The sequence below is a fragment of the Penicillium cataractarum genome (assembly GCF_028827025.1).
Source record: "Penicillium cataractarum strain IBT 29864 chromosome Unknown utg000004l, whole genome shotgun sequence".
NCBI lineage: Eukaryota > Fungi > Ascomycota > Eurotiomycetes > Eurotiales > Aspergillaceae > Penicillium > Penicillium cataractarum.
In genome coordinates this window covers 1,665,419-1,692,101 of record NW_026622740.1, presented here as the reverse complement: position 1 = coordinate 1,692,101, position 26,683 = coordinate 1,665,419, and the positions used below count along the sequence as shown (strand labels likewise).

Sequence of the window (26,683 nt, the reverse complement as noted above, 5' to 3'; positions counted from 1 at the left end):
CTGTATATACAAACGAAGTAAAAAGTCAAAGCCCGAGAACCCAATGCATCTCCATGCGAGTATGACATGACACCATGAAAATCTTGAATCAAAAGTATGTGTATACCCCCAATGCTAAGGCAAGGCAAAGCGCTCGAGCCAGAAGCAGAATGGCATGACCTTGGCAGGCCAGGCCAGGATAGTCCAAATGGCGACAAAAGGCAAGACAAGACAAGACAAGACAGGTGAATATTTGATTCATAAACATGCATTCGTCGTAACCCGAAGTTGATGCTTGTTTGGTAAAAAGGAATATGAATATGCATAGGAAATGTGACAATTGGTGTGGTTGAAGGACCAATGGACATGATCGGTGTAGATGGAAGAAGAATAAGGTAAGGGTGTATAGGAGATGAAGGGAATTGTGAATAAGGTTGGGATGTTTGTAGTCCGCAGTTTAGCTTGAGCCTGCAACTCAAATCCAAACTCGATCTAGACACGCACACGCCTCGCGTCGAAATAGCCCAGGTTCACCGCAGTATCGTTAACGCCCACGAAAGGTGCCGCGTCTTCGAGCAGCTCCCACGGCCGAATCGGATATGGACCAACAATACGGCCCCGATTCTGAAGGCGCAGTCGATTCGCCATGCAATTCGAGTTCTCAGAAAGTCCACCACACAGACTAGACACCGTGGGCTGGGCCGCGGCGCCAGCGGTAGGGAAATTGGCTGATGTCGGGGTTGGTGTGGATGCAGATGCTGCGGGAGACGGGGCGGATGCAGACTGGAGGATGCTGGACGGGTGGGAATCCGACATGGGACCGAGTAGGTAGAGGAATCGCGAGTCGTTCTGGAGGGGTACAAAGGGTGGACACTTTTCCTTCAGGAAGCGGGCGCACTGGTGACGGATCTCGTCGGGGAAGATATCGATGAGCGAGGCGGCCACGTCTAATGCATGCGTCTGCAGTAAGATTCCTGGGCAGGGGCGGTAATCTTCTACAGCGCCTTGACGGGGGAAGTAGTCGGCGCCGGGGAAGTGGCGGAGCACATCGCCTGGAAGACGGGATAGTGCAATGCAGAAGATTGAAATGAGGAGACGGGACTGCTCGTGAGAGGAACCGATTTTCAGCGTGGGCGATGGCTGAATGAACGAGGCACGATGGATGACCACCATCCGAAGCAGAGCTGAGAACCAGAAGGCCAGAGACCGCTCGAAAGTGGTGCGTCCTTGACCAGCCGATGCGGCGGTGCGATTCTCCCCGGTATTGTTGAGACTAGACTGCAAGGTAATAATCTTGTGCAGGAGGAGATCCATCTTCTCCACGAGAAGCGGCGCAATCGTTGGCGTCCCGGAATCAGGGATGCTGCTTGCAAGTTCTTCAATAATAGTGAGATACAGCTTTGCATTCTCCAACGAGCTCATACTCTGTGGAGTCACTGGCTCTTCGAGGAGTGGAATGGCAAAGAACTCTTTCTCGGCACGTTCACGAATCTGTCGCACCGCATCGGGACTCATCAAAGCGACCAGGTCAACCCAGTGGAGTTTGCGCGCACGCGAATCAGCCACAACAGTCTTGAACATCGCATCCACAAGGTTGCTTCGATCCTCATTTGCAGAGTCGGCGTGGAACAGAACCTGGAGCTTCAACTGACACAGCGGAAGCGAAAAGTCGTCGGTTGTGTTTGCAAGCTTCTCAACTTCCGAAATGACTGAGTCATTTGCTTTCTGTGGGTCTACCCCAAGCAAGAGGTCGAGGGCTTTTTGGAAAACGACCATTGCAGTCGGGGACTGGTTGTCAATCTTTTGCAAGCAATATTTGCTTGCGCATTCAGGATTCCGCACAAGCAGCTCCCGCAACAATGTGACCATAGACGTCTCCAAGTTGATATACTTGAGAGCCGGTTTCTGGTCACCAGACTTGAGACAGGCAGCGGCATCACATACAATCCCCAGAGCCTCCTCGGTGTTCCTGGAGAGGAATTCTTGCTGGGCGAGTTGGAAGCGGTAGGAGACGAGATCGAGGTATCTGCCATCATCATCGCGGGCCACGAGAAGCTCGACAAGATCTGCGGGCAGATCTGTGGCGTTGGGGATCGAGTTTGCGGAATTGGACAGTCTTTTGGCGAGTGACAGGAATGACCGAATAGTCACGCATCCCACTCCGATGAGAGGCGGCAGGATGCGAAGCAGTATCGTGCGATCGGATGACCTGAGGTGTCCACAAACCCAACGGGCGAGAATCACATCAAAGTGCTTGGGCTGGAATGACCGCAACTGGGCTAGATATCTACAGGTATCATTAGCTGACAGCCTCGTCTTGCCTTCGCCAGATTCCAGATGCTTTGCCAGCATGTTGAAAATAGTGTCCAGAGTGGGCTCATCCATAACATTGCCCAAGAGCAAGAGCTGGTCCAGCTTTTCACGGAAGAGGGGATCGGCTTCGCCAAAGCTGTCCGGGATGTGGTCCGAGACTGGCGAACAAGCAGCGACAACAGATTTGTTTTCCATGCGTGAGAGATCTTGACGAAGGATGGCGACAGTGTTGAGTTCGTTTGGAATGCGGAGACCAAGCTCGATGAGTGAAAACATCAAGTCCAGGCTAGGCGTGCCATATCGTTTAATGCCGGCATACGCGTCAACCAATTTGCGGAACAGATCCATCGTGGCGCCAATGACAGACAACGAGTCGAAATGGCAATTGGTAGTATCTGCAACGGATGCGAGAACGGTGCTATCATCAGAGCTTGACGCAACCTTGAGCACGTCTGCCAACATGGAGACATCGCCAATGGTCTCGAGGATATCACGAACGTTGTAGAACTCTTCAGGCGTGAGCGCAGATACGGAATGACCGAGTTCACCTGGAAGCATGGCTCGCAAAGTATTGACATTAACACGGGTATGCTCAACAACACCGCGTCGAAGCCACTGGGCAATCTCAGCCTTCACAGCCCATGTCAAATCCTGCGGCAACGAGTTGAGCGAGGTATCCAACAACATTGCCGAACGAAACAGGCCCGGGAGGCGATGGCTGATTAAGATCTTGATGCTGGCAACCATTTGGCCCTCTTCTGAGACGGAGAATCCAGTGCGCGCCATCAGGGTTTTGCGCAGGTTGCCGACGTGTTCGGGGAGGCGGCCAACGGGAAGCTGTGCTATCAATCCAATGTCGCCGGGAATTTCGATGGTTGACTGAGTGTCATTGGGCTGACGATTCGTCACACCCTTTGCCATCAACCATTGGAGGTACCGACCAACCGAGAATGTCTGTGACCTGACAAGCTCGGAGATCGCGTGGTACACATTATCCATACTGAGCTTCTTATTGATGCCGGCATGCGTAAGGAAGGAAAGGATATGCTCGTCGACATCAACACCGGATGCCTTCCACTTCCGTAGCAGACGGACGCCGACGTAGATCCGGCAGATGCCATGACGGAACGGCGTGGCAAGCCATTCTAGCAGTTTTGAAACGAGAATGGCCCGATCGTCGATGGCATCCAGGCAAGCAGAAGACATTGCGACGATGTCGTGGGCGGAGCGAATAGAGTCAAGCAGGCGGATGATGCGTTGATGGGGAGAACGCTGAGCGGATTGTTTAGGGTGTCTAGGTCGCTGTACTCGGACGTTTCGTTCCGCAATACTTTGGTACAAGGCCCGATCGACTTTATTAGAGAGGTTGAGGCATGAGGAGACTTGATCTTTATACGTGTCCCATGAATTTGGCAGAATCATCGATGAGGTATGTTCGTGAACCAACTTTTTGATGAAACGAGATAAGCGATCAACGAGAGGTTGCAGGGGATCGAGTTTGGCGGCGGTGGCCTGTCGAAGCTTTTCGAGTAAAAGTTCTGCTAATCGTCGTCCTCGACGTCGATACCGCATGAGGTTACTCCAGTATATACCGAGCATCAGGAGCCAGACAGGCACGGTAGCCAGAGAAGCGGCTTCGAATGATGCCAAGAACCATTCCAGGAAGTGATCGTGGTCGAGAAGGTTTTCGAAGAAGAGACGAGCAGTTAACCCCACGGCGTAGGTCATCTTGGCTTTCCAGTCATTCGATTTGGGCGCACTGAAGACCCCCTCGACGAATTGTTGAACGTTGGTAGTCCATTCACGAACCCACTTTGCCTCCAGACCCACTGCTAAAGCGCCGCTGGTGCCTTTACGTTTAAATGCACGAATCTCGTTGGCACCAACACACTTTGCAAGCCAAACGGCTCGAGCCACCGGGATCCATTTACCCAGGCACTGATCCAGCAGTACCTTACCACGGATACCATGGGGAATGGTTCGGCTTAGTCGGCGCAGTGGTACGGCCGAGTTGGCAAGGTCGCGAAGCCATGCTTCTCGCTTATTATCGGTCAGCGTGACTCGTGGTGGTGGTTTGAAAGTCGATGGAGCGTGGACAGCGTTGTGGTTCTGGCGTTTCTCAAGGGCCGCAGTGAATACGGACGAAAGCATCTGGAGACCCGTACGGTGCTTGAGCTGTGCATACAAAGCCGGGCGCGCGGTGTTTGATTCGTTCTGGGAGACCTGAGTACGATCATAATAACCTTGTTTCGCGGTCTGCTCGTTCAATATATCTTCCGGATGATTTCCAGTCCACGGGGCGAAACCGGCGACTTCTGATATGTATGTTAGCAATCAGCCGTGGCAGCATCCAAAAGAGATGCGGTCTACGAATCAATCCACTTACTATCTCCCTTGATAATTGGAGCCGCAGATGGCGTCTCAATACGATATGGCGTTGTGGAAACTTTCTTGACTGGAGATGGATCACGAGACTTCGAATCTGCATTACCCTGACGCTCTGGTGGAACACTAGTCCAAGGCTGCGCAGGGAACGGAGGCGGCGACGATGGCTTCGATGCCGTCGAACCATCCCCTCGATTCTCGCTCCCAGGAACCTCTGACATGACAGCCTGGAAAGACCATAGCGGTCGACCACGCCATGAAAGCTGCGGCCGCGAACCAGCGCTGCCTGGTGTGCTCCGCGGCTCGGCACTATTCATCGTCGAGCCGGCATCACCCAAATTCGATCCACTCGATACATCCAGTCTCGGTCGTTTTGGCGGGGGTTCTCGATCGTGCGACTCAAATCCGCCGGCTGTCAAGTCCACCACGGGTGTTTGGCGGATCGGCGGTTGTGGCGGCGGCGGCGGTTGCGACTGTAACTGCGAATGCGATATGGAATGTTGCGAAGAGACCGAGGGCGAATCGTACTGGCCGGCCATTTGAGCCAGGTCAACCCGTCCGGGGCCTCCATTGAGGGCGCGCATCGGGTGGCCCCAGGGTTGGCCGGCGGAAGAATGGGGGATCATCTTAGGCTCATGGTGTACAAAGTCGGCCGAAAGGTATCATTTGAATGGGTTCGGAAGGGGGGCCGCAACGGCGGGAGGATGTGATATCGGCGGGGTTATACTCGATGTCGATGGGTTCAATATCTTAATGACCGAATTTCGAACTGGGATCTATTTCACGACATTGGTCGAGGGTGGATAGATCAGGATGGTTTGGGCAACGGGGCGAACCAGGCGAGATGTTGGCAGGTAGACGGGACGGGTAAAGGCCGGAGGTGGAGTCAAAGGAAAGGAATGGGTGGCTGAGGGTCAATGGTATAAGTCTAAGGCGAGATGAATGGAGAGAAGTAGAGAGGTCGAGTAGAGTAGAGTAGAGTCAAGGATTCAAGGTTCAGATCGGAGGAAAGGGAACGTTATCGGGGCGAGGGTGTTTATGGGATGAGATGGGCCGCGATAACGTAAGTCACGAGAGTCCGTCAGTCTCCGTCCACTGTCCACCCAAGTCCACAACTCAGTCCACCGGATCCACCTCGGGATCGACGGGCGGAATCGAATGCGCTGGACGGGGTATGATTTTTACATGTTCTTGGGATTACATGGGCTAAAGGCTGTAGTCTAAAACTAACCTCTATGGTCTGATGAACCCTCGTTGGATCTCCTCTTCTGCATCAGACAATCATGGTCTGCAGATAGACCCAATCTCTATGGCATGTTTAAGTCCGGGGATCCTTGACACTCGATTCCACGGTAAATCCAGATTTCCCTCTCTCTCTCTCCACCCTTCCTTTCTCGGCTATATCCAATTTTATGATTGATGGAATCAGGATACTGTACTCTATTAGAAGGCCACTTTATCAATCGGTCCCCTTTCCCCCTTTAGGGCCGAGGGATTACCGAACTACCGCGCTTGTGGGCGGGCCCAGTTAACTAGCGAGTGGATTGGAAAATGTTATGACTTAATGTATCAATTTTGGGTATCCTTTTACGGAACTACTACTTCTTTCCTCGGAACAGTCAGACCGGGGTTTCCACTCCAGACCGACGGCAACTGATCCAGTATTATTCTGTGGGATACCCTTCTATCTTGAATGGATTAGGCCACTCATAATACATGACCTGGTTTGCTTTTTTCCTCTTTACTTCTTCCTCCGTCGAACCAGAGACACTGATAGGTATGCTCGCAGTGTACAATAGAGGGTGGCACGACCTACTGCAAATTCCTTCTTCCACTCGTTTTTACCCGACGCCCGACGGAAAAGAGGGTAGCACAATGATACCAATTATTAAAGTATACTTATCCTCATCGACTAGTCGTATCATATTGTACTCCATACTCCATAGGAAGAAGCCGAAATGATTGACACTACTCTGTAGAGCCCTGAATAGTGAATACTCTAAACCATGCCTCCCCAGAGTGGGTATCCTCAAACCCCGTCGCATCTCCCTTCCCGAACTGGCTTTGAACACCCAGAACGAGACTTTCAGTTCCGGCGAGGCTTTAAGTACTAAACCTAAGGAGAATCGGGAATTGCTTTCCAATTCCTCCCTGAACCCTACTCCATACTTTACCCGACAAACTCATTATAGAGTCTCGCCATCACGACTTCACAATCTATCCACCTACTACTGTACATTCACTCATCATCTTCTAACATTTCGCCATCTCTCCGCCAAATCATAATACCCATATTTTCCAGCACGCAACCCCGATTTAGCCCCGTCACACCCCCGTGTCCGAAGCATAAGCACCAAGCAATCATCCAACTCCCTAGTACCCTACTACAGATACGTTCCGGCCCGCGGCCATTAGGGATGCCTCCCGGTCGCTAGGTCCCTCGACTTATGGTCCGTGGGCACTGGGCAGAGTACACTTTTCCTCCGCTTACGCCCCCTGATGCAGCTGCAGTTGTCCCCCAGTTACCGGGGGCTTGCTCGCTTATCACAGAACTTCGCTTTTGCACTCTTCGAGTGGGCGAATCAGTCCTTGACCCGGACATACAATACTCCATACGGAGCACAGTACGGAGTACTACTAACCTAAATATGTACTACAGACTACAGTAGCACTAACTTTCTCCTCCATCCCCTATATTATTTACGTCCACATTCCGTATCGGCCCACCATCCGTAGTCACTACACGTGATGGACGAATCCATCATACGGTGAATTTTGTTTTTATCCGTTGATCTCCTCCGTGGACCATCCCAGCCCATCGGAAAATCCTACCGGGCGGGAGACTGCCGTCGGAGATGCCGGGTCGGTTGGCGATGTGGTCGCATGCAGTGTGCCGTGTCTGTCTTGGCCATGCCGAATGCAAGGAGAAGGATCAGATCACAGAGAAGGCCTGATACTGTATGGGCTACTGTATCCTAGATCTGGGTTGGGTTGCCTATCGCTTTCTTTGTGCTAGTTGGTACCTGTGCACCTGTACACCTGTACATGCCGCTTTAGTGCAAGCCTGCGGAGGAGACGACAGATCGTGCATTGATCCACGATCTACATGACATGGCTGGCTTAAAAAGACCCAGAGAATTCGGGTTCTGCGCTCACCGACTCCCCGTGAGATGTGAGATCGTCCCCAGATTTGAGCGGATCGCGGGCATTTTGGACTCGTAGATTCGTAACACGGGCTATAGTACCGACTACTATACTCTACAACGATCAGTATCCTATAGATAACCATAGCACTAGATTATCTTGCAAGATCTCAGCGTTGATTACAGTACTCTGCTCCATTCTCCTATCTCTATTCCTATCATCTCCCCCCACGATTCCGTTCTTCGGAGTTCCCCATGCGTCGAGTCTAGCCCAAGCGGGCGAACGGTCTTGGCATTTGGGGGTTGCCGCTTCAAGACCTTCTCCTTCTCCCATTCACCACCATCAGTCCCACAGCTTGAATCATGGCGTCAAACAAGGATATGCGACGTGCGGATCTCGGTGAGTTAATCTGCCAATTGCCTCTTTATCGATTCCCATCGGGCTAACCTTGAATGACGCCGCAGCGATCCCCTACGTCGACCCGCCCAAGAGTGCCAACGATGCCGATATGTCCAGTACGCGACTACTCCGAACACCCTAGGCGAGAGCCTGGGGTCTGCGAAAAATACAACAGGGTTATGATGTTCTGACAATTATCTGCGATAGGCACCATGTCGAGCACGATGCCCATGGCTGCGGTATGTGGATGCGATTTCGAGCTCTTGGAGACCCTATTTTAAGCTGACATGCGATCATATTTAGATGTTCATGCGGAACAGGTGAGCTTCGAAAGCCCAATTGACCGTCATAGAACTACCTCGTTAACGACGACTGCGATACAGAATGATTGGCTGGTATGTTGCATCCTTCAAGTGGCTGGTCCCTGATCTCGCTAACCATGCCTCCTTAGGGTCTCCTTCGTCTTTTCCCTCCAGACCTGGCTCGCCGAGTCCCCCGAGCAGAAGAAGACTGCTGCTACCCCAGCTTACATGTCGGTCTTCATGTCCTGTACGTGCCAATCAGTCCTGTTCCACCATCGAGTCTCCCCGTTATATCCAAACTAATCATTGCGGTCTTCCTTTAGTGATGGCGCTGGTCGTTGTACGTACATCCACTATCATACGCTATCTTTACCCACCCACCAGTCCTCTGACCGTTCCTTGCAGACCTACTTCCCCATGTTCCTGCCTCCGCAGGTCGCCAAGGGCACCGCTGCTACTCCCCCCGGCTCCTTCGCCCTCGCCCTAAGCACCCTCTTCTCTTGTGATACCTTTTACTACCAATACAACGAGCTTAATACCTCTGTATCTTGTTTTGTGTGCAGTCGAGTCTTGACTGGAGATACGGGCAATGGCCCAGACCGACTCTGCCTAGTCGAGGTACACGTGCGCACTCGTTGGCTCGTTTTGTACCGATATTCGAGTGGACTTTCTTCGTGTAATAATATTCTAGGGCAATTTGAATGCGATGGCAATCGTCTTATTTTCCTAACAGAGTATATATCCCTATGCAAATACTCGTGGCAGTGATAAGACATCGAAGGAGGTGGAACATTGTCTATCTCCGGGACGGTCAATGTTTTGCACCCTTGTCTCCCAATTTACTTTAAGTCGTACTGTAAATCCTCAAGATCATGAGCTCCTTGATTCTCCTTTTTTTCTACAATATTCTATAATTATTCGTACCGATACCTGCCACTCGTAAACATCGAGATTCATTGTCTCGAGCCAAAGAAACGTGGAGGGGTCGCTTAGTCACACACCGCCTTCCCCCACAGGCCTCAAAAGGCTTTGCCGGTCTCTTCCTTCTCATTCTTCTCCGACCTTCAACCAGTTCACTCCAACTCTTCACTCTCCACACGCTCCGATCGCTCGTCTTTACAGAGATATTGAATCTCACCCCTTCGCTCTCTTACCCGAAAACCGCTTCTAAGCCGTCAAGGACCTACGCCGAGTTTATGTCCATCGAAAACCTCAAGACCTTCGGTGAGTCGCCACCTCCCCCTCCCCTCTCCTATGGGGCGCGTGAGCATACCTCGAAGACACACACAAGACCTACAGACCAAGCTAGTCCCTTCACCACAGTCTACATTCTATCTCCAGACATGGCTTCTACATGTTGACTGTGAGGTTGGGTTGCCCGGTCAGAGGGGGTCTCGTGGCTCAGCCTCACTGTTTGATCGCTGCGGCGGGGTAGAGATTTAGTATTGGACCAAGGCTGACATGTTATCTTTTTTTGTCTCACAGACCCCTTCGCCGAAGCCGACGAAGACACCGGCGAGACTAAACAGTCTCAGAACTACATCCATATACGGATTCAGCGTATGTCGCACAATCCTACCCCGCGGTCGCTGATCGTCACGGTCGGGCGCGTCGATGCCAAGACGGAGGCCCGCCAAGAGAAAGTACTGAACCACATGCTAACTTTTTGTCATATAGAGCGCAATGGTCGTAAGACTCTGACTACTGTTCAGGGTCTTCCCAAGAAATTTGACCAGAAGAAGATCTTGAAGGTCATCAAGAAGAAGTTCGGTATGTTATCTTGCCCCTCTTATCACTGCCGCTTGTCGGTCGCTCGAAACAAAGACTAATGATCGTCCAGCTTGCAATGGCACCATCGTCGCTGACACTGAGATGGGTGAGGTGATTCAGCTTCAGGGAGATCAGCGTAAGGATGTCCAGGAGTTCTTGACCGACAAGAAGGAAGGCCTCGAGCTGGATGCTAAGACCATCAAGGTATGTCTATATTCTTTGTTATCATATACGGGCCAATCTCTAACTCATCCCTCCAGGTCCATGGGTTCTAATCCCGTCACCATGCCTTGTTCCGGTCCCTTCTTCCCAGTCTATGTTGCCCTGTGAGCGGTGGGAATAGGAAGCACGCCATGCGTCCCCTTTAAACCGCCGGCCGTGCTCTAAGCCGGCCCCAATCCATTGGTCAAATCTCTTGCTTTCTGTCCCCCCACCACTTTGTGCCTGGCGTATTAGACGTGGGCCTTTGTCGGAAGCTATGACACGCTTTTCCCGCTTTCCACCCCCTGATATCCTCGGCGATTCAATTCAGCATGATTGACAGGGTCAAGCGTGTTTCATTTGCCTTTCGACTTTTATTCTTAATCCAAGAACGGGATCATGACGGAACGAGGCGTTGGTAGATACCCATATCTGCATAGACAGACGATGCTTTTTTTCTCATTCTATTCGATGTTATTTTTTCATTTCATCAACCCTGCGTGTGTGCTTGGTATTATTTTCTCTTCTTCCTTTCCTTTATTTTGCTGTTCTGGAGCGATAGCTCCATGTTCACTGGTTCGATCGGGGTTCTTTAGTTGGACCTTGGATTTGGACTTGGTGGCAGGCTGCTGTTCGAGGAGATCGCAGTCTTTTGGAATACGGGATGTGCTCTGTTGCTGGTTGCGCTAGGCTTGTCGGTCTCTACCGTCTTCCCTTTCCTTCCTACTGTTCTCGCTCTTTTCATGCATCTTGCATGTCTGCCAGTATTATCTTGGAATCGAGGGATCATGATCAGCTCATGCATTTAGTGCCGCTATGCTAGTGCTCGTAGTATTTGTAAGTACAGTAACTCAAGCTAGTAGTCTAACAGCGTAGTCACTCGACTTCTCGAGGGTCTTGTACACAGATGGATACGCTTCACGGGGAATTGAAGTAATGGAATGATCTATCAAAGATCAATGAATCACAAAGAAGCTAGTCCAGCTGGACACAAAAAGGGGGGCAAAGTGCTAAGAAGTTAATCAGGGCTCCACCAAATCCAAGCAAAACATCGGATCAGAGAACAGATCCGAAAATGTACAAAAAATCCAGCCCGGTTTCATAACCCCCCTTTTCTGGGAAGTTTGGAGTTACAGACACAAGCAATAGGTCTGCAGCAAGTCCATTTCACGAGTAAAGGAAGCTAAAAGAGGGAGCCAAAAAGAATGATAGCAATGTAACTCCAAAAAGTAGTAGAAGAAGATAGATAGCACCAGCAAAGGTAGGAACGGGGGGAAAGGTGAAGTAAATAGAAAGCAAAAAAGGTGAAAAGGTTAGAGTTCGCCGACGGCTCGACCATCTGCGACTCGCATTCGTAGGAAGATAGCAACGGCCCAGTCCCATAGTTTGCGGGTGATGACGAAGACGGGGACTTCGGGTTCGTTTTCACGGGTTAGATGGAGTTGGAGGAGGAGGGAGGACATGCTGAGGAAACTGGCGACGGAGACGACGAGTAAAGAGGCTGCTGTTTCACGTTTTATCGTTGCGTGGTTTTGTGTGGCGTGGTAGACGAATGTTAGGGTCTGTTTTGGGGAGAAGGTTAGATAGGAAGCTTGGGGTTCGTCATGTTGGTAGGATCAGGGTGTTGCGTACGGTTGTGATAGATATCCAGGCAGGTAGGAGAAGGCGTGGATCGGAGGATGCTCCAGAAAGGTAGAGGACCCAGGAGGTGATATATGCAATTAGCCCGTTCGTTGTCAAAAGTCGGATTACAACGGCAGGTGGGGTGTAATTCAAGAGCCTGCAATGAGAAAAGGTCAGTAAGTAATTGAGATCAAGGAGGTATAGACAGCTTGAAAGTGCCTCAAGAAAGAGCAAGAAATCACTCACCATCGAGACATCATACAATCAGCAAAGAAATAAGAAAGATATGCGGATGCACAGCACTATCGATCAAAAAGTTAGCTCATGCCTCCAACTCGATAACCATCAACACCAACGGGCATATTCTACATACCCACATAATCGCCAGCGCAACCTCCGTAACCCTAAACCTCCTTTCAACATCCCACTCCTGTCCCACACTCCCGACGATGGCCGCCGCCCAGCCCTCCCGCCCCATCCCCGGCCTAATATGCAACAGCTCAGCCAAAAAGGTAAACGCACATCGCAGCCCCCACCACGCCGCAGGCAGCGTGCTCAGCGCCCGGCATACCAACAGCGGGATGTACCACCTGCGGTCAACACCCAAGATGACCGCTACTCGCGGGTGCAGCGGTGAGGACGTAGTCTGGCCAGCATCACTGCCGAGTGGGGTGTGGGATGTATCGGAGGTCGGGGACGGCGGGACGGCGGGCTGTGTCGTGTGAGACGCCACTTCTTTAAGGAATTGGCCCTGCAATGAGGGCAAGGGTAGTCGGAGGAGCTCGGGAGGGATGGCCGCTCGCGCGAGATTCAGGTCTGGCGGGCTGGTTGTTTGGGCGGGGGGTGAGTATGGTGGTGGTGAGGCATTACGGAGAGGAGCCAGCCTTTAGACTTGGGCGCGGCATATGCGGCCGCCGCGCAAGTTCTTGGAGAGGTGTATAATTATGGGTGAGTGTTGTGTAGAAAGAAAGGAGCGAGTCGTTGGTTTATTCCAAGCACGGGGGAGGGGACGTGTCGAGTTGGGCGAGTCCCCTAATCGGTGGATGATTTCAAGACCGTAGAGACGGCAGTCAAGAATGCTCGGCTGAGAAGAGCAGGGAGATGAATCGCAAAATTTGGGAGATTCTGGGAAATCACTGGCGAACTTTTTCAAGCTCTTGAATGAAGAGTGGAGAGAGTGTGTGTGGTGTTTCAGCGAGGACCTTCGCTGTCGACGAGCTGCTCATAATCCACGAATTGGACCCGCGAAATCGCGGAGACGGCACGTGACCATTCGCGGATTTTCCAGGATTCTCCTTCTCCGCCCAAATGCGATCAAGAAATACATCTTCGACTCCGAGTCGCAGCTCGCAATGGCGTCTTCACTGCGTCTTCCTGCGGGCAGCATTTTCCCCAATGCCCGCCCAATTTCCTTGATCGCCCAGTCCTTCGCCTCCGGCTCGCAGCAACAGCAGTGCCGTGCCTTCTCGGCGGCGGCGCAACGATGGGCCTACCGATCGCAAAACTTCAAGCCCGCCAGCCCGGCACAACCGTCGATGAAGTCTCGCGCCAAGGATGTGATGAAGCACCAGCTACCGAATGATATCGGTCTTTTGCCGGGTACCTTTGTGCGGCCGATGTGGAGGGACATGCCCTCGATCTTCCAGGAACCGCGGGACCGGCTCCGGATGGAATGGACTTGGTTGAAGAGCGTTTTCCAGGGTTACGCCAGGTGGGTTTACCCTCATTATTGGGGCGGATATATCGCTGTCTCTTGCATTGTCGAAGACTGGAGAGTCGGATATTGGTGGCAATCGTATAGTATGGGTTGGCTAACCTAGACGACAGTGTTTTGGTTTACTGCAAGAAGGACCTAAACAACGTTCCCTTTATCGCAGAGCAAATGCAAAAGCCCCATATCGGATCTATCGCCCTGCCCTTCTTCAAGATCTTCCACAGCGTGTCCCGACGATCAATTGCCAAGACCTTGTACACCCAGATGTACACCAACCTTGCCGAGTAAGCCTTCAACCCTCGACGAGACACACCCTCCATGATCCCGTCCACTCCTTCTAACATAATTCACCAGGGGAAACACCACTGAACTCCGACGCATCTGCTGCGAGAAGCTCGCCCAAAAGCTCACCAGCCAAGTCCAGACCCGCCCCACCAACGAAAAGGTGACCTGGGATCTGGTCGGCAACAAGTTCAGCAGCGCACGCGTCATGGCAGACCGCGCCGTCAAGATCCCCGACATGCCCAACTCCGGTATCCGCCAGATCGTTGTCCGCCTGAGTTCCAGACAATCCATGACCAAGACTACCATCGGCCGAAACGCCTCTAACGAGGTCGTCCCCGCCGCCAAGGTCCAGGACTGTGTCGAGTACGTCGTCATCCAGCAGCTCATCTGGCACGGCAAGTACGCCGACTGGCAGATCTGGGGTACTACCCGGGAAACCGATATGCATACCCTGAACACCGACCCAGCCTTTGCCCCGGGTCTGTCTGCCCTGGAGCGTCTCGAGGCTATGAAGAACATGGGACCCGGCGGTCGCCTCTAAACTGGGATAACTTGCAGAAACTGCCTTTTGACAACAAAACTTACTTATTTTTCTCCACCTTGTGTTAACGGTTATCAATTGTCTCATTCTCCGGGGTATAGTACCTGTCGTTGTGCCTGATGGAGATGGGATTGGCAACTTTGATCGCGGTCTGATGTTGCCTGGGGCGTTTTTTTATTTGTGTTCATTTATGAATTTGTCATATCTAGCCAGTCCATATAGAGCATCTACCAATTCATGTATTATAGTCATATTGAACCTACTGTTCACGCTGTCTCCGATGGGCTTGGCCTGATTTGTATACCTCTTCTCAAGAGCGGATCAATGATATCAGTCGGCTAGTTCCTGAACAATAAACTCGTCTTGGCAACCTTTCAGGAAAAAGACAATGTCGTGTTCCAAAAATCCGGTGTCACCAAGATGTTACATATTTTTGGACTCTCGCTTCTTCTTTGCTGCCGTCTTTCAAATCCTCTTCCTAATCGTTTGAGGAGGTAATTAGATACGAAGGATGGCATACTAGTTATTGAATTAAATGATTTTGGAGGTTAGTACCAGCAGAAAATAAGTGGGGCTTGTACCATGTTCCAAATACTTTTGAACACTGACTGTAGCTCCCCTCTAATACCTACAATTACAAAGCAACCAAGAAAAACAGCAGGAACTAGGGTCATCGTAAATTTGACATGGCGAAAGGGGAAACTAAGCAAGTCCTGCACAGGCACGAGCGCCACACGCAGAGAAAGACGGATGTTATGTACAGAGGCAGAAGAGAGGACAAGCCAAGCAAGAGTCCTAGCTTGAGCTCGATCCGATATGCATGGGCCAACGGGCGAGCGGCATAGATACCTGCTATTCAGGGGGGAAGGAAGACACGACGACGGGGAAGAGATCAAACGGGATTGGGAATCGAATAGGGGAAGATGGAAAAACAGTTAGGGGTGGTTCCTGGAACAAGAGACTAGAAGGTGATACCGATTTTGGGATATCACGGCGCGAGAAGAGACGATGACCCTGAGGAAAGATATGTTTGATCATCAGATCAGGACTGGATAAAGCATCTAGTCATCATCGAAGATCTGGAAGGTGTTGTTGAGGATCGTTTCGATCACTCGAACTTGCCAGCCGGCGTCGGCGATGTTGCCGCCCGAGTTGGCGCCCATCAGAGTCGGTCTATTGCAATGTTAGCTCGTTGAGCATCAGTCAAAGGGGAATTGGTTACTTACCCGAAGCAGATGGCCAGGTTGCCGGCGTTCATCCGGTTCGAAGTGTAGTGCTCCTGCACCTTGTTAAGATGCTGTATGACTGTCAGTATTGCTCATTTTTAATCAAAGTGAGAGACGACTTACCAGGATCACTGCCCGCAGAGTAGCGTAGTGGGCGTCTGGCAGACTGTTGATGAGCGCGTGGCACGAGTCACGGCGCTGGGTATCGTCCTCGATGCCTGTAGAGTTATCTTGTCAGCTTCACACATGAGAAACAGCATATTACTCGGAACTTACGAGCAGCATCAATGAACTGGGAGTAGAACTGCGACGTGAACAGCGGCTCGGGCAAGTCACGGAAGAACTGCTTCACCAGGCCTGCAACACTATTGACATCGTGGTAGAAGTTCTCCGGGCTGGTAAAGTCAACCTTGGAGGCATCTAAATACATGATCGATTAGTAAAGAGGTCAATAAGAGAATGCTACGCAGGTTAAACTGACCGTTGTCGAAGACCGCCTTCATATGGTTGATGTGGTTGGCGCTACCGGAGAGTCGGTAGATGCCCTCGGTCTCGAGACCATACAGCTCCACGGCCTGGAAGCACTGGTAGACGATGAAAGGCACCGCGGTTCCATCACGAGCATACAGCTCATTCAAGGTCACGCCGAACACGGGCTTCAGCGGCGGCAGGCTGGACTGCAGAGCAGCCCGGTCCATCGGAGGGGGACCCTGCATCAGTGGAGCGGAGCCACCCATCATGGGCGCGGGAGCGTGAACTGGAGCTGGTGCAGGTTCGTGAGCAGGAGGACCAGAGACAGGGTAAGGAGGTTGTGAAGGAGGTGCCGAGATAGGCTCTCCCTGGGTTGGGTATGGAAGTGGTTGGAAACGATCTGTGCTACTCTGGGGTGGTTGACTAGCAGGAGAAGCGATGTTGGATTGAGAGAAGGTCGGGGGCAAGGTAGATTGTCGTTTAGCTTGTGTGCTGGTTTGGGACGGCGGTCCTGCGGCTGGTGCTGCGGCTGCGCCGCCGCCTAGGGTTGGATGGCGCTCATATTGGACCTCTGGCCCGCTGACGGCGCCGGGGTTCCCCTCGTGACCGAGGATAAAGTCATGGAAATCCTTCTGATTATCAACCTGGCGCACCACCTCGGCCAGACTCTTCGGAACAAGGGCTCCATTCTCCGTCTTCATAGGACTGACACAGAGACCCTGTCCAAGGAGCAGCTTCTCGCTGAAGGTAGCTGCAATATGTTAGCCTATTGTCTACCAAACCGACCGAACAATGATAGGTAAGGACTCTATCAGAAGCCCCAAACTTACCAAACTTTTGCTGTTGCAGGGTCAACCCCGAGTCACACTCTGCAATCAACTGCTGAAGGTTATGCACTGCCTGTGGACGATGGGTAGACACCAATTCCTTGCGCGCGGCCTGAGCCGCTAGAACCTTGGATGCATAGTCACTATCAGCATTCTGGACCTTGCGCAAAAGATCCTCTTCATGCTGAGCCGCCGACTTGTGACCCTTCAAGCCAAACTTTCCACCAGTCTTATCACCCGTTCGAACACGATCATACTGCTCTGCCAATGACTCGTATTTGGCCTTTGCCTTTTCAGCCTGGGATTCAGCATCAATGACCTTTTTCTCCGCGGCTAATCCAGTCTGTTTCCACTGCTTGCGACCACGTTCGATATTAGTTGACAGCTCGTGCAGGTCATCGGCCATCTGCTGGAGAGAAACGGAGAATTGCAGGCCATGATCAGCCATGCGCTCTTGCAGGCGGTGTATATCTTTATAGCTGGAGCTGTAAGTGCCCTGTCGGTTCTCGGTTCGTTGCGCAGCATCATTAACGGCACGAGATAGCTTCCGCAACCCCTGAGCATGTTCCTCCTCAAGAGAGCCTCGTTTCTTCAGGAAGGATGAGAAATCCTGTTGCAGACGCGTTAGCGCATCCCAATTTCGTTTCGCTAGGGGGCGATATCGGTGTTATCAACAATGACGTACCCTAGCAGAGGCCACGCTCTGCTTCAATCGAGCCAGGAGAGTGGTGATACCGATCTGCATGCGAAACACCACACCGTTAGCATAAGGGGCATGACTCTTGATTGCTATGCGACTAGCATCGCTCATCCCTGGGCTCCATTAGGCACTCACCTCGGAGTATATCACTTTGTCCAGACGAGCCTTGAGCTCATCGGAAATTGCAGCCTGTGGCGGGGGCTGGTCGACGGCTCCCGTGCCGGAGGAGCGACCGGCACTAGATGGAGGCGCATCGGATAGCGCAGGGAGCGCAGTTGGTTCAGGAAGGGCCGTGTCGGACATTGTTGACACTGAGCTCTTCACTCAAGGAGAGGGATAATGAGGATATGGGAGGAGGGGAGGAAATTCACAAGCCACAAAGCCACCACAGGTTGGAGCTATTATTATCGAATGACACCGGAAACCGATTGCTTGGCAGTGGGGAGGCAGTTGGGGCGATCAATGAGGTCAGTCGTCACAGCGTTGCGGCGGGTCCGGAATGGAATGCTGGAGCCTGCGTTTTTGTGACTGTGTCGACTGGCTGTGCTGTGCGGCTAACTGTGCCTCTCTGTCCTAACGGTTTGAGGGGTTCAGAGTTCTGGTTGGAACCACTGTCTATATAAGTTTGAAAGCGGACAGAGGTTCTTCAGGGACGTTGGGCACCCGACCGCCCGTTCCTGAAGGCGGAAGACGTAATTGGACCCCAGCCACAATCCGATCATCCCGCAATGGAGGATGGCTACGTTCCTTTAGTACAAAGTAGTGGTGAAATTGGTAGGCAAACTTTGTATTGTAGTCCTATTGTAGTCCATATATTCTCCACAGTAGCCAAGAAATCTGTGGGCTTGAGAATCTTAGTTGAACTCCATACATATTATATACTTTAAAACAGTACATAGTTGCACCCCTTCTGGGTGATCAATTATCTATCCTTCAAGGGTACATTTCGAACATTGATACAGAATGTCTATCCAACTATGTCTAGAACTAGGAAATCGGATATTTTGGGGCTATTGAAATCTAACCAACCCATTCTTTGGGGCGATTCCTGACAGACATAATTAGAAATACGACCAGTATTCTGTCCAGGGACATTGGTATAGACTTGCCGAGTGTAACCGTTCGATGTAGATGAGAAGCCCTTGACAATATTTCAAGGATAATAATGTTCAAGTCCTCAGCGAGAATGACTATGCCGTGCATAATAGAGCTCATCTTCTTCTTAAATGGTAAGTCTTTACACCAAGAGTTATTGAACTATGCGAATCCAATTGATCAACTTCGATCTATGCTCTATGTCACTGTATTCCACATTTTGAATTGGTACTTTAGTCTCTATAATGGATAAGCCCCTCATAATACGCTTACTTGCAGACCAGCATCCATGGATGAAACCTTGATTAAGGTTATGGTGGGCGCATCGTCCGTGTTTCAAGACCTAGCTCCCTTAACAATGTGGAGCAATGCCGCGGTTCTCCAAAGGCGTGTGGCTTCATGTAATCTCGAATCCATATTAGATATGCAGGATCTACAAGATTAATTAGAGGCTCTTGATTTAGTTGCAGTGCAAACCATATCTTCATATAAAGAATATATCTGTCATGTTTCATAAAATCCCCGACGTGCAGTAGAGAGGGGAAAATCTGGAGAACCCGATCTGATCGCCTCATCATTTCGGACCCACTCGCTTCTGGCCGAGGTTGCCGGTTAAGGGATCTGCTTATAATTCAAGTACTTGAGGAACCCTTCTAGTCTCTTCTTATTCTAAACAGATTCTCGATTGTACTTATTTTATCAAGTCTACGAATCCCTATTTCAGTCAGTCTCCAAATAAACAGACTTAAACAACACCCAGCAACTAAAACCAGCACCAGCCACCATGTCTGAAATCAACGTTGCTGCCGTACTCTACCCCAAGCCGGAGAAATTTGAAGAGGTGCAATTCACTTGATTGACCTAATACATAACTAGAAATCAATCTGATCTGTATACTATAGGTCGCCGCCCTCGTCACCGAAGTCGTCAAGAAAGTACAAGAACACGAGCCCGATACCCTGGTCTACTACGCAATCAAAGTGCAGGACAAGAACGAAATTGTCATTATTGAGAGGTCAGTTCATCCCAAACACACTCCATCAATATCAAACTCGTATCCCTTCCTCCTTTCCTCGCTATTACCCCCGTCCTCCCATATTATCCTGATTCTTTCCCCTCCCGCCGTACCTCGGCACATCTACCCGCTCTCCTACGGTATGACCAAGCCAGAAAGTCCTAACAAACCATTCTACTCCAGGTACAAGGACCAAGCGGCTATTAAGGCGCACACCAAGAGCTCCTACTTCCGCGAGTTTGCCTCCAAACTACCAGGCTTGATGGCGAAGCCTGCCGAGATGCGGGCGGGCGCATTCCTGAACGGCGCGCGGGGAGTGTCGCGGCTGTAGAGATAGAAAGATAGGGAGTCTTGACGAGGCTGTACTTTGCCGTCTCCGTCGTTTGAAGTTGATGCATCAGATCTCTGGGTTTTTTGGTAGCGAAGTCGAGAGTGATGGAGAATATACTTGCAATCTACCAATTAGAGATTTCCTAAAATGCCGTGGTACTTTGACCCCGAGTATGCTCCGTACTTTTCTACTAAATATATACCGTCTTTAACGAAGTACTCGAAAGGAGAACCCCATGATAACTTGATAAGATAGTCCGTGCGAGATATATAAATAGGCTTTGACAGTCGGTTCGTGCAAAGACGAACGAGGGATCACCCTATCACACGTTGGACTCCAAACCGGCGCGGTGCAGGCGCCTTGGAGCTGCCCGTGATTGAATGGTTATGCGATTGGTGCAGGGGGGAATCTGGCACGGAGCCATGGTAGCCAACGGATGTAATCTTAGCACGCTAGTCTGGGGGATCAGATACATTGGAGACTGTTAGTTAGTCTCGTGGTAGTATAGGGGTGGTTGGGATGGTCCCGGGGGCTGGGCGAGTAGTATACTCTCGTCCATGAATTGATGTCTTCAATCATTCAGTGGATGGGTTATATAGTAATCACTCTAAAAGACTCCCCCTTCATCTCCCGAGCCAGCGAATGGCCGTGTTCAAACTACAAGATCAATATGGAGGTGGGGACCCGACTCCAAACGATCAAACCGATTCAAACGATCAGCTTGCGTCTGTTTAACTAAACTGCTAAACTGAATCCTGCCTTAGACTACTTGACTACCACTTTTCGTTTCTCCTTCTTACTCTCTCCAACTAACCCTCTCTCTCTCTCTCTATCCTTTTCCTCTCCTCCTCCTCAAACTTCTCCATCTCCCACGCCTTCTTTTGAGGCTTTCGGGTGAGCTCAGCCCCTCCTTTTTCTTTGAATCCGATCTTCGTCTCCACCCCTAACCCTTTCCCCCTCTTCCCTTTTGCCCCTAGCTCCAAGCTGCTTTCCCCAAATCTCAACTCTCCTGAAGCTCACCTCCATCCAGGAAAAATCACCAATCTTTCGACCACTTCTCTCCTTCTTCCATCCCCTAGAGCCTTTGGGGGGTTTCCCTTCCGCTTATCAATTGTCATTCGGACCGCCCCTTATCGGCCCCCTTTTTCTTGTCTCGCTGTACATAACTTCTCACAACCATGGCGACGGGTCCGGCTACTCAATCGCTCAAGGTTAGCAATTGCTCGTGATAATCCGAGGTTCCAAGGACTGCGCACAGCTAACATGAGAGTTCTACTAGTGCGTGGTGACTGGTGACGGTGCTGTCGGCAAAGTCAGTATTCCAAAGCAATGCCCTCCCCCGGGCCATGTCCTGTCCCCGAACTTCCCATTTGCTATCGTCGTCCCTCCCGATCGAAACACAAATGATGCGATTACAGTGGGATCCCCTTCGTTGACACGCGATTCTTGGTTCTCTACAGACATGTCTCCTCATCTCGTACACAACGAATGCTTTCCCGGGCGAATACATCCCGACCGTGTCCGTCTCTCCTCACCCCCCCCCCCCCCCCTTCTCCTCATTCAGCAATGAGATGCCCCTCCCCCCCCCTCGCGGGAAATCCGTACCCTTACTGATGTCCCCGCTGCAGCTTCGACAACTACACGGCCAGTGTGATGGTTGACGGCCGGCCGATCAGCCTGGGACTCTGGGATACCGCCGGACAAGAAGATTACGACCGCCTCAGACCCCTATCCTACCCGCAAACCGATGTCTTCCTGATCTGCTTCTCCATCGTCAGCCCGCCATCCTTTGATAACGTGAAAGCCAAGGTACGACCGAACCCACGGCGCCAATCTGCACAGCTTGATCTCGCGTGCAATCTATCTCTCCGCGCTTGGAATTCAACACCTATAAACACTTTACGCGAATCATACGACTAACTCACTCTGTCTTATCTACAGTGGTTCCCAGAAATCGAACATCACGCACCCAGCGTCCCCATTATCCTGGTCGGCACCAAGCTCGACCTGCGCGACGACCGCGCAACAACCGAAGCCCTGCGCGCCCGAAAGATGGAGCCCGTCTCGTACGAACAAGCCTTGGCCGTCGCCAAGGAGATTCGCGCACATAAGTACCTCGAATGCTCGGCCCTGACCCAGCGCAACTTGAAGAGCGTCTTTGACGAGGCTATCCGGTAAGCGTGCACATCTCCACGAAAGTTTCCAACACATCCTTTGCGCGGCACTGGTCGCCCCCTGAGGATTGCAAATCCAGAGGCTAACCATTTCCCTCCCCCATTCCAGAGCCGTTCTTAACCCCCGTCCCCTCGCAAAGTCCGGGAGGAAGAACAAATGCATGATCTTGTAGAGGTGCTGTGTGCATGGGGACCATCACCCTCCTTTTTGCGTATGCTATAATGAATAATACTATAGTTAATACGGCGTCCGGGTAGCCAGAGGCTTTTCTTTGGGCCTTACTTGATTGATGAATCCATTGACTCGTTTTTTTCCCCTTTTTCATTTCATTCTGTTTTTTTCATTCTTTTTATTTGTGGTCATGTCCTCCGATTGCGTGGGAGATCTCGTTATGGCCATGGCCCCAGTATGTACGGCGGTACCCAGACCCTTGGGTGGATATCTGGGTGGAATCTTGCAAGTTGCACACCACGTTAGTTGTTCTGGACCTGTTGATTTTCATATAGAGCTAGGTAGTCTGTAAAAAATTGTGTCTATTCTCCTCGCTCACTGATTACATGCGCACTGCACAGTTGAATATAAGTCAAGGCTATGATTATGATCTATTGTTTACCGGATATGGTGCAATCGCGCACTTAAACCCAAAATTCGGAACTCGAATCGAGTATGCTATCATGCTTATATGCTCATAATATTCGCATTTCACTATGCAGAGAAGCCAAGCAAGTGGTATCTTCTATCAAATCATAAAAAGACACAGACTTTTCCAGTCCCATCCCAAGATGTACAGACAAAACAAGAAAAAAACAAGAACAAAGACCACGGCCCGAAAACATCAAACCATTGACCATCCCGAGAAGAGTTTATCAGAAATGGATGAAATTTAGATGCGGCCCCGACGGCTGGGGTGCATACCGGCGAACCGATCATCCTCGGGCGCGGCATCAACGGCAACGGCATTTGCGCCGGAGGCCGCGGCACCGTTATGAGCGGGCTTAGCCTTGTCGTGCTTCTTCTTGTCCTTCTTGATATCCTTTGCGAGACGCTGGCGCTCCTCGTTGAGCTTCTCGTTCTTAGCTTGGATCTTGGCCTTGCGGTGCTCGGAGTTGGCACCACCGCCGCCGGCACTGTATTATCCATCTTGTTAGCGGAAACCTCCCAAGTAGACACAGAATAGGTTGAGCAAGGTTTGGAGGATACTCACGTCAATTCAACGTTCATCCGGCGAGGCGGGTACTTGCCGTCGTCGAACATGGAGTGGTGGTACAGCTTGAGGCAGGTCTTCATGCGGTCGTAGTTGTCGAACTCGATGAAGGCGAAACCGCGGCATTTAGTTGGGGCTTCTTTCTTGGTTGCGACGCGGATTTCGGCCGGTGGGTTCTTCTCAAAGTGCTTGGTGAGGGACTCGTGGTTTGCAGAGTAGGGGAGGTTTCCTGCGAGACATTGGATTATTAGCATCTTGTCAATTCCCTAACCACGGGTATAGCGCAATTCAACAAAGCGCCATGTATAGACATACCGACAAAGCAAATGAAACGGGAGTTCTTCTGCTGAACCTCGTTCTCGGCCTCAGCATCAACCTCCATCTCCTCTCCATTCGTCGCAGACTCCTCTTGAGTAGCGGCCTCTTCCTTGGCAACCTTCTTCTTGTCGTGCTTGGCTCTCTTAGCAGCCTTCTTAGCAGCTCTGGCCTCGTCGTCGAGATCGGCCTTGTCAGCACTGCGCTTCTCCTTCTGTTCCCTCTTCTCCTTCTTCTCGGCCTTCTTGCGCTCCCGCTTCTCCTTCAACTGCTCCTTCGAGCTGAAGTCGGTCGTCTTAGCCTCATCCGTCTTCTCCTTCTTCTCCTCTGCGGTAATCTCGGGGACAGCCTCGACCTCCTGCTCGGTCTTGCGCTTCTCCTTCTTCTTTTCCTTCTTTTCCTTCTTTTCCTTCTTTTCCTTCTTGTCCTTCTTCTCCTTCTTTATCTTCTTGCCTTCGGGAGCGACCTCGTCGACCGGGGTGTCCTCGGCGAGCTTGCGCTTCTTGTCGCCCATTTTGGGATTGTCGTAGGTAGAAATAAAAATTCGGGTTGTAGTTGAATTCGGCTTGTTTGTAGCCTAAATGATCCTCTGCGAAAGCACAGGATAAATGGAAAATCGAAATATCGCAAATTGATGGAAAGCTCCGCTCCGAAAAAAATTGGGCGGAGACTCGGGAGAAATTTGGATTCTGCCGGAGGCTTCCGAGGCGGTGAGGTCGCATTACATCCTTGCCTGATTGGGTAATCTGTTGTCTGGGGAAGAGATCTGCCAATTCTCCACTCTTGATGTCTACTCGCTATATACTCGTATAGGATTTTATTTAGTTGTATCTCTATATCAAAGTTTCAAAGCACTTAATGACGCAAAAAGTATCACCTCTAACAGCCAGCCTTTTTGTACGACATATATCTTGAAGGATGGGCGGAGTAGGGCGGAGGGAACCAAGGGAGTAGAAAGCACACGTAGAAACAATTTACAAGGAGACAAAATCACCGGCCCAATGACTTGTTATAGTACTAACTTCACTCTTTATAATCTGGACTTGAAGACAGAGGAACCTCGGGCTATTTATGGGCTTTTTTCAATGGTATTACTGCTATACTTCTCATGACATCTAGTGCCGTGTATCATGGGAAAAGGCAGTGCTGTCTGGGAAGGAAGAGCCCCCCACTCTTCTTTGGGTCTGTATTCTGGACTGATCGTCACTATAAGACCCGAGTCGCTGCCCATCTTGCTCCAACAGTCAAACCGTCTTTAGCCCGCCTGATGTCTCTGGTCGAAGTGGCATCTAGTCTCTATGCTCAAAACATAAGTGATGGCAATTTGGCTGGTGAAAATTGGTGTACATTGTTGATCAATAATTAAATCACTATAACGCCCCACCCTATGGAATGTTTTATCGAAGAAAATTCATGCAAAGCAAATCAGAACACCAGAATCTGCACCTTCTTCTTTGAAGCGCCGTAACGGTCGCGCAGCTCTGGACGAGTCAACAGCTGCAACAGTGGGAGATGAGTCTCCTTCATGTCGAAGATACCGCGCTGCTTCTGGTCGATATGCGAGCCGTCAATGACAATGCGCTCAAGCTCGTCCACGTTAAGCGAACCTAGACATCGAAATTAGTAAATGGAATCAGATCAATATCCATTACAGCATACGTACCACACTCGATCAAATCAGATATCCTAGCAGGTGTTCCAGCGCCAATTCCAGTCCTAAGAAGCCGTGTTAGAAAAAGCCGTATTGCACAGCCGAAACTTTTGAAAGATCTTACCGTGCACGTTCGAGGAACTGCTTCGCTTCCTCCAGCTTGATATGCTTGGCGAAAAGTTTTCCGACAATTGCTTCCTTTGTTTGGAAGCCTCGGAGCGCCCTGTATCATCCAACTGTCAGCACCAGTGAATGTGTACATGGACTGATGGGCCATGCCATGCATCCATTGCACATACCTAACAACGTCTGCGGCTCTGAGCGCTGCGGCAGAAACAACCAAAGTATGAGGTGTACCCTTCTTCTCTGACGCCTTTGAAAGGTCGGCGCCCTTTGGGCTGAATGCCTTGAGGAAATCGGGGAGCTTCTCCAAGGTCCTGGAGTCGGAGAACGATGTGGTGTCGAGGAAAGCAGAGTCTGCACCGGTCAGTAATCCGAATAGCAAATGATAGGCCATCCACGAGAATTGATACACACCTGGCACTGAAAGATCGCTCAATTCCACCGCCGAAAGCTCTTTATCGAGCTTTTGCGCTCGCTGAGCAAAGTAATCGGCCAACAACCGCCCATCCATCTTGCCGATAGACTCGTCAACACCACCCTTGCGCTCTTGAGTTTTGACATCCTGCTCAGGCTGCTTCTTCTTATTCTTGTTCTTCTTGCGCTTCTTCTTGTTCGATTCATCCCCGCCGGCGGCTGCAGGCGCAGTTTCAGGCTTGTCTTGCTTGGTAGATTCCTCGGCCTGGCGCTTGCGCTTCTTGTCGAGCTTGGCTGCAAGTCCTTTCGGGGCTTCTGCTTCGGTCATATTGTGTGATGGCCTTGTTTCTCCGTGATCAAGAGAACCTTTAAGCTCGATTGGCAATGTTCAAGCCGTTCAAGTCGAGCGTCGCAAAAAAAGTCCCGATTAATGCGGCTGATTAAGCAGGGCTTATCGATAAGATGTGGCCAATCACACGA

General features: G+C 50.9%; 10 protein-coding genes across 10 annotated transcripts; 5 read left to right on the top strand and 5 right to left on the bottom strand.

Moving 5' to 3' along the window:
- Positions 1–471: 471 nt before the first annotated feature.
- On the bottom strand, positions 472–5,303 carry N7496_005161 (mediator of RNA polymerase II transcription subunit 12; the record flags this gene model as incomplete). The annotated part of the gene is made up of 2 exons (XM_056698090.1): positions 472–4,607; positions 4,679–5,303. The coding sequence occupies 2 exons, from the start codon at positions 5,301–5,303 to the stop codon at positions 472–474; spliced, it is 4,761 nt and encodes a 1,586-aa protein (XP_056556615.1).
- Positions 5,304–8,183: 2,880 nt separating this feature from the next.
- On the top strand, positions 8,184–9,140 carry N7496_005160 (uncharacterized protein; the record flags this gene model as incomplete). Its single annotated transcript, XM_056698089.1, has 6 exons — positions 8,184–8,220; positions 8,286–8,336; positions 8,428–8,459; positions 8,524–8,540; positions 8,604–8,801; positions 8,846–9,140. Coding segments are annotated over 6 exons (630 nt in total), but the record flags the coding sequence as incomplete, so codon positions are not given.
- A 554-nt stretch (positions 9,141–9,694) lies between these two features.
- N7496_005159 (translation initiation factor eIF1) lies at positions 9,695–10,676 on the top strand. The gene is made up of 4 exons (XM_056698088.1): positions 9,695–9,746; positions 10,008–10,292; positions 10,363–10,496; positions 10,553–10,676. Exons 1-4 carry the CDS (start codon positions 9,719–9,721, stop codon positions 10,565–10,567), a joined length of 462 nt encoding a protein of 153 aa, XP_056556613.1. The 5' UTR covers positions 9,695–9,718; the 3' UTR covers positions 10,568–10,676.
- Positions 10,677–11,806: 1,130 nt separating this feature from the next.
- Positions 11,807–13,021, bottom strand: N7496_005158 (uncharacterized protein; the record flags this gene model as incomplete). Its single annotated transcript, XM_056698087.1, has 5 exons — positions 11,807–12,055; positions 12,126–12,273; positions 12,363–12,418; positions 12,490–12,940; positions 12,987–13,021. The coding sequence occupies 5 exons, from the start codon at positions 13,019–13,021 to the stop codon at positions 11,807–11,809; spliced, it is 939 nt and encodes a 312-aa protein (XP_056556612.1).
- Positions 13,022–13,468: 447 nt separating this feature from the next.
- Positions 13,469–14,656, top strand: N7496_005157 (uncharacterized protein; the record flags this gene model as incomplete). The annotated part of the gene is made up of 3 exons (XM_056698086.1): positions 13,469–13,827; positions 13,944–14,114; positions 14,185–14,656. The coding sequence occupies 3 exons, from the start codon at positions 13,469–13,471 to the stop codon at positions 14,654–14,656; spliced, it is 1,002 nt and encodes a 333-aa protein (XP_056556611.1).
- A 1,061-nt stretch (positions 14,657–15,717) lies between these two features.
- On the bottom strand, positions 15,718–18,183 carry rgd1 (putative Rho GTPase activator (Rgd1); the record flags this gene model as incomplete). The annotated part of the gene is made up of 8 exons (XM_056698085.1): positions 15,718–15,829; positions 15,883–15,953; positions 16,006–16,100; positions 16,159–16,302; positions 16,364–17,104; positions 17,184–17,790; positions 17,866–17,961; positions 18,016–18,183. The coding sequence occupies 8 exons, from the start codon at positions 18,181–18,183 to the stop codon at positions 15,718–15,720; spliced, it is 2,034 nt and encodes a 677-aa protein (XP_056556610.1).
- A 1,576-nt stretch (positions 18,184–19,759) lies between these two features.
- N7496_005155 (putative quinol monooxygenase) lies at positions 19,760–20,321 on the top strand (the record flags this gene model as incomplete). The annotated part of the gene is made up of 3 exons (XM_056698084.1): positions 19,760–19,816; positions 19,878–19,990; positions 20,174–20,321. The coding sequence occupies 3 exons, from the start codon at positions 19,760–19,762 to the stop codon at positions 20,319–20,321; spliced, it is 318 nt and encodes a 105-aa protein (XP_056556609.1).
- Positions 20,322–21,499: 1,178 nt separating this feature from the next.
- On the top strand, positions 21,500–22,668 carry racA (putative Rho GTPase Rac; the record flags this gene model as incomplete). The annotated part of the gene is made up of 6 exons (XM_056698083.1): positions 21,500–21,532; positions 21,601–21,738; positions 21,782–21,840; positions 21,950–22,130; positions 22,263–22,495; positions 22,578–22,668. 6 exons carry the CDS (start codon positions 21,500–21,502, stop codon positions 22,666–22,668), a joined length of 735 nt encoding a protein of 244 aa, XP_056556608.1.
- A 711-nt stretch (positions 22,669–23,379) lies between these two features.
- N7496_005153 (uncharacterized protein) lies at positions 23,380–24,529 on the bottom strand (the record flags this gene model as incomplete). Its single annotated transcript, XM_056698082.1, has 3 exons — positions 23,380–23,623; positions 23,701–23,929; positions 24,016–24,529. The coding sequence occupies 3 exons, from the start codon at positions 24,527–24,529 to the stop codon at positions 23,380–23,382; spliced, it is 987 nt and encodes a 328-aa protein (XP_056556607.1).
- A 911-nt stretch (positions 24,530–25,440) lies between these two features.
- Positions 25,441–26,531, bottom strand: N7496_005152 (uncharacterized protein; the record flags this gene model as incomplete). The annotated part of the gene is made up of 5 exons (XM_056698081.1): positions 25,441–25,622; positions 25,679–25,731; positions 25,791–25,889; positions 25,966–26,143; positions 26,204–26,531. 5 exons carry the CDS (start codon positions 26,529–26,531, stop codon positions 25,441–25,443), a joined length of 840 nt encoding a protein of 279 aa, XP_056556606.1.
- Positions 26,532–26,683: the final 152 nt, after the last annotated feature.

What these genes read in the sequence shown, in the direction of transcription:
- N7496_005159 (XM_056698088.1), top strand. Translation starts at nt 9,719, where the DNA reads ATGTCCATCGAAAACCTCAAGACCTTCG. An exon ending in CGAAAACCTCAAGACCTTCG is followed by an intron (nt 9,747 to 10,007) that starts GTGAGTCGCCAC and finishes TTTGTCTCACAG; the next exon opens with ACCCCTTCGCCGAAGCCGAC. An exon ending in GGTCATCAAGAAGAAGTTCG is followed by an intron (nt 10,293 to 10,362) that starts GTATGTTATCTT and finishes ATGATCGTCCAG; the next exon opens with CTTGCAATGGCACCATCGTC.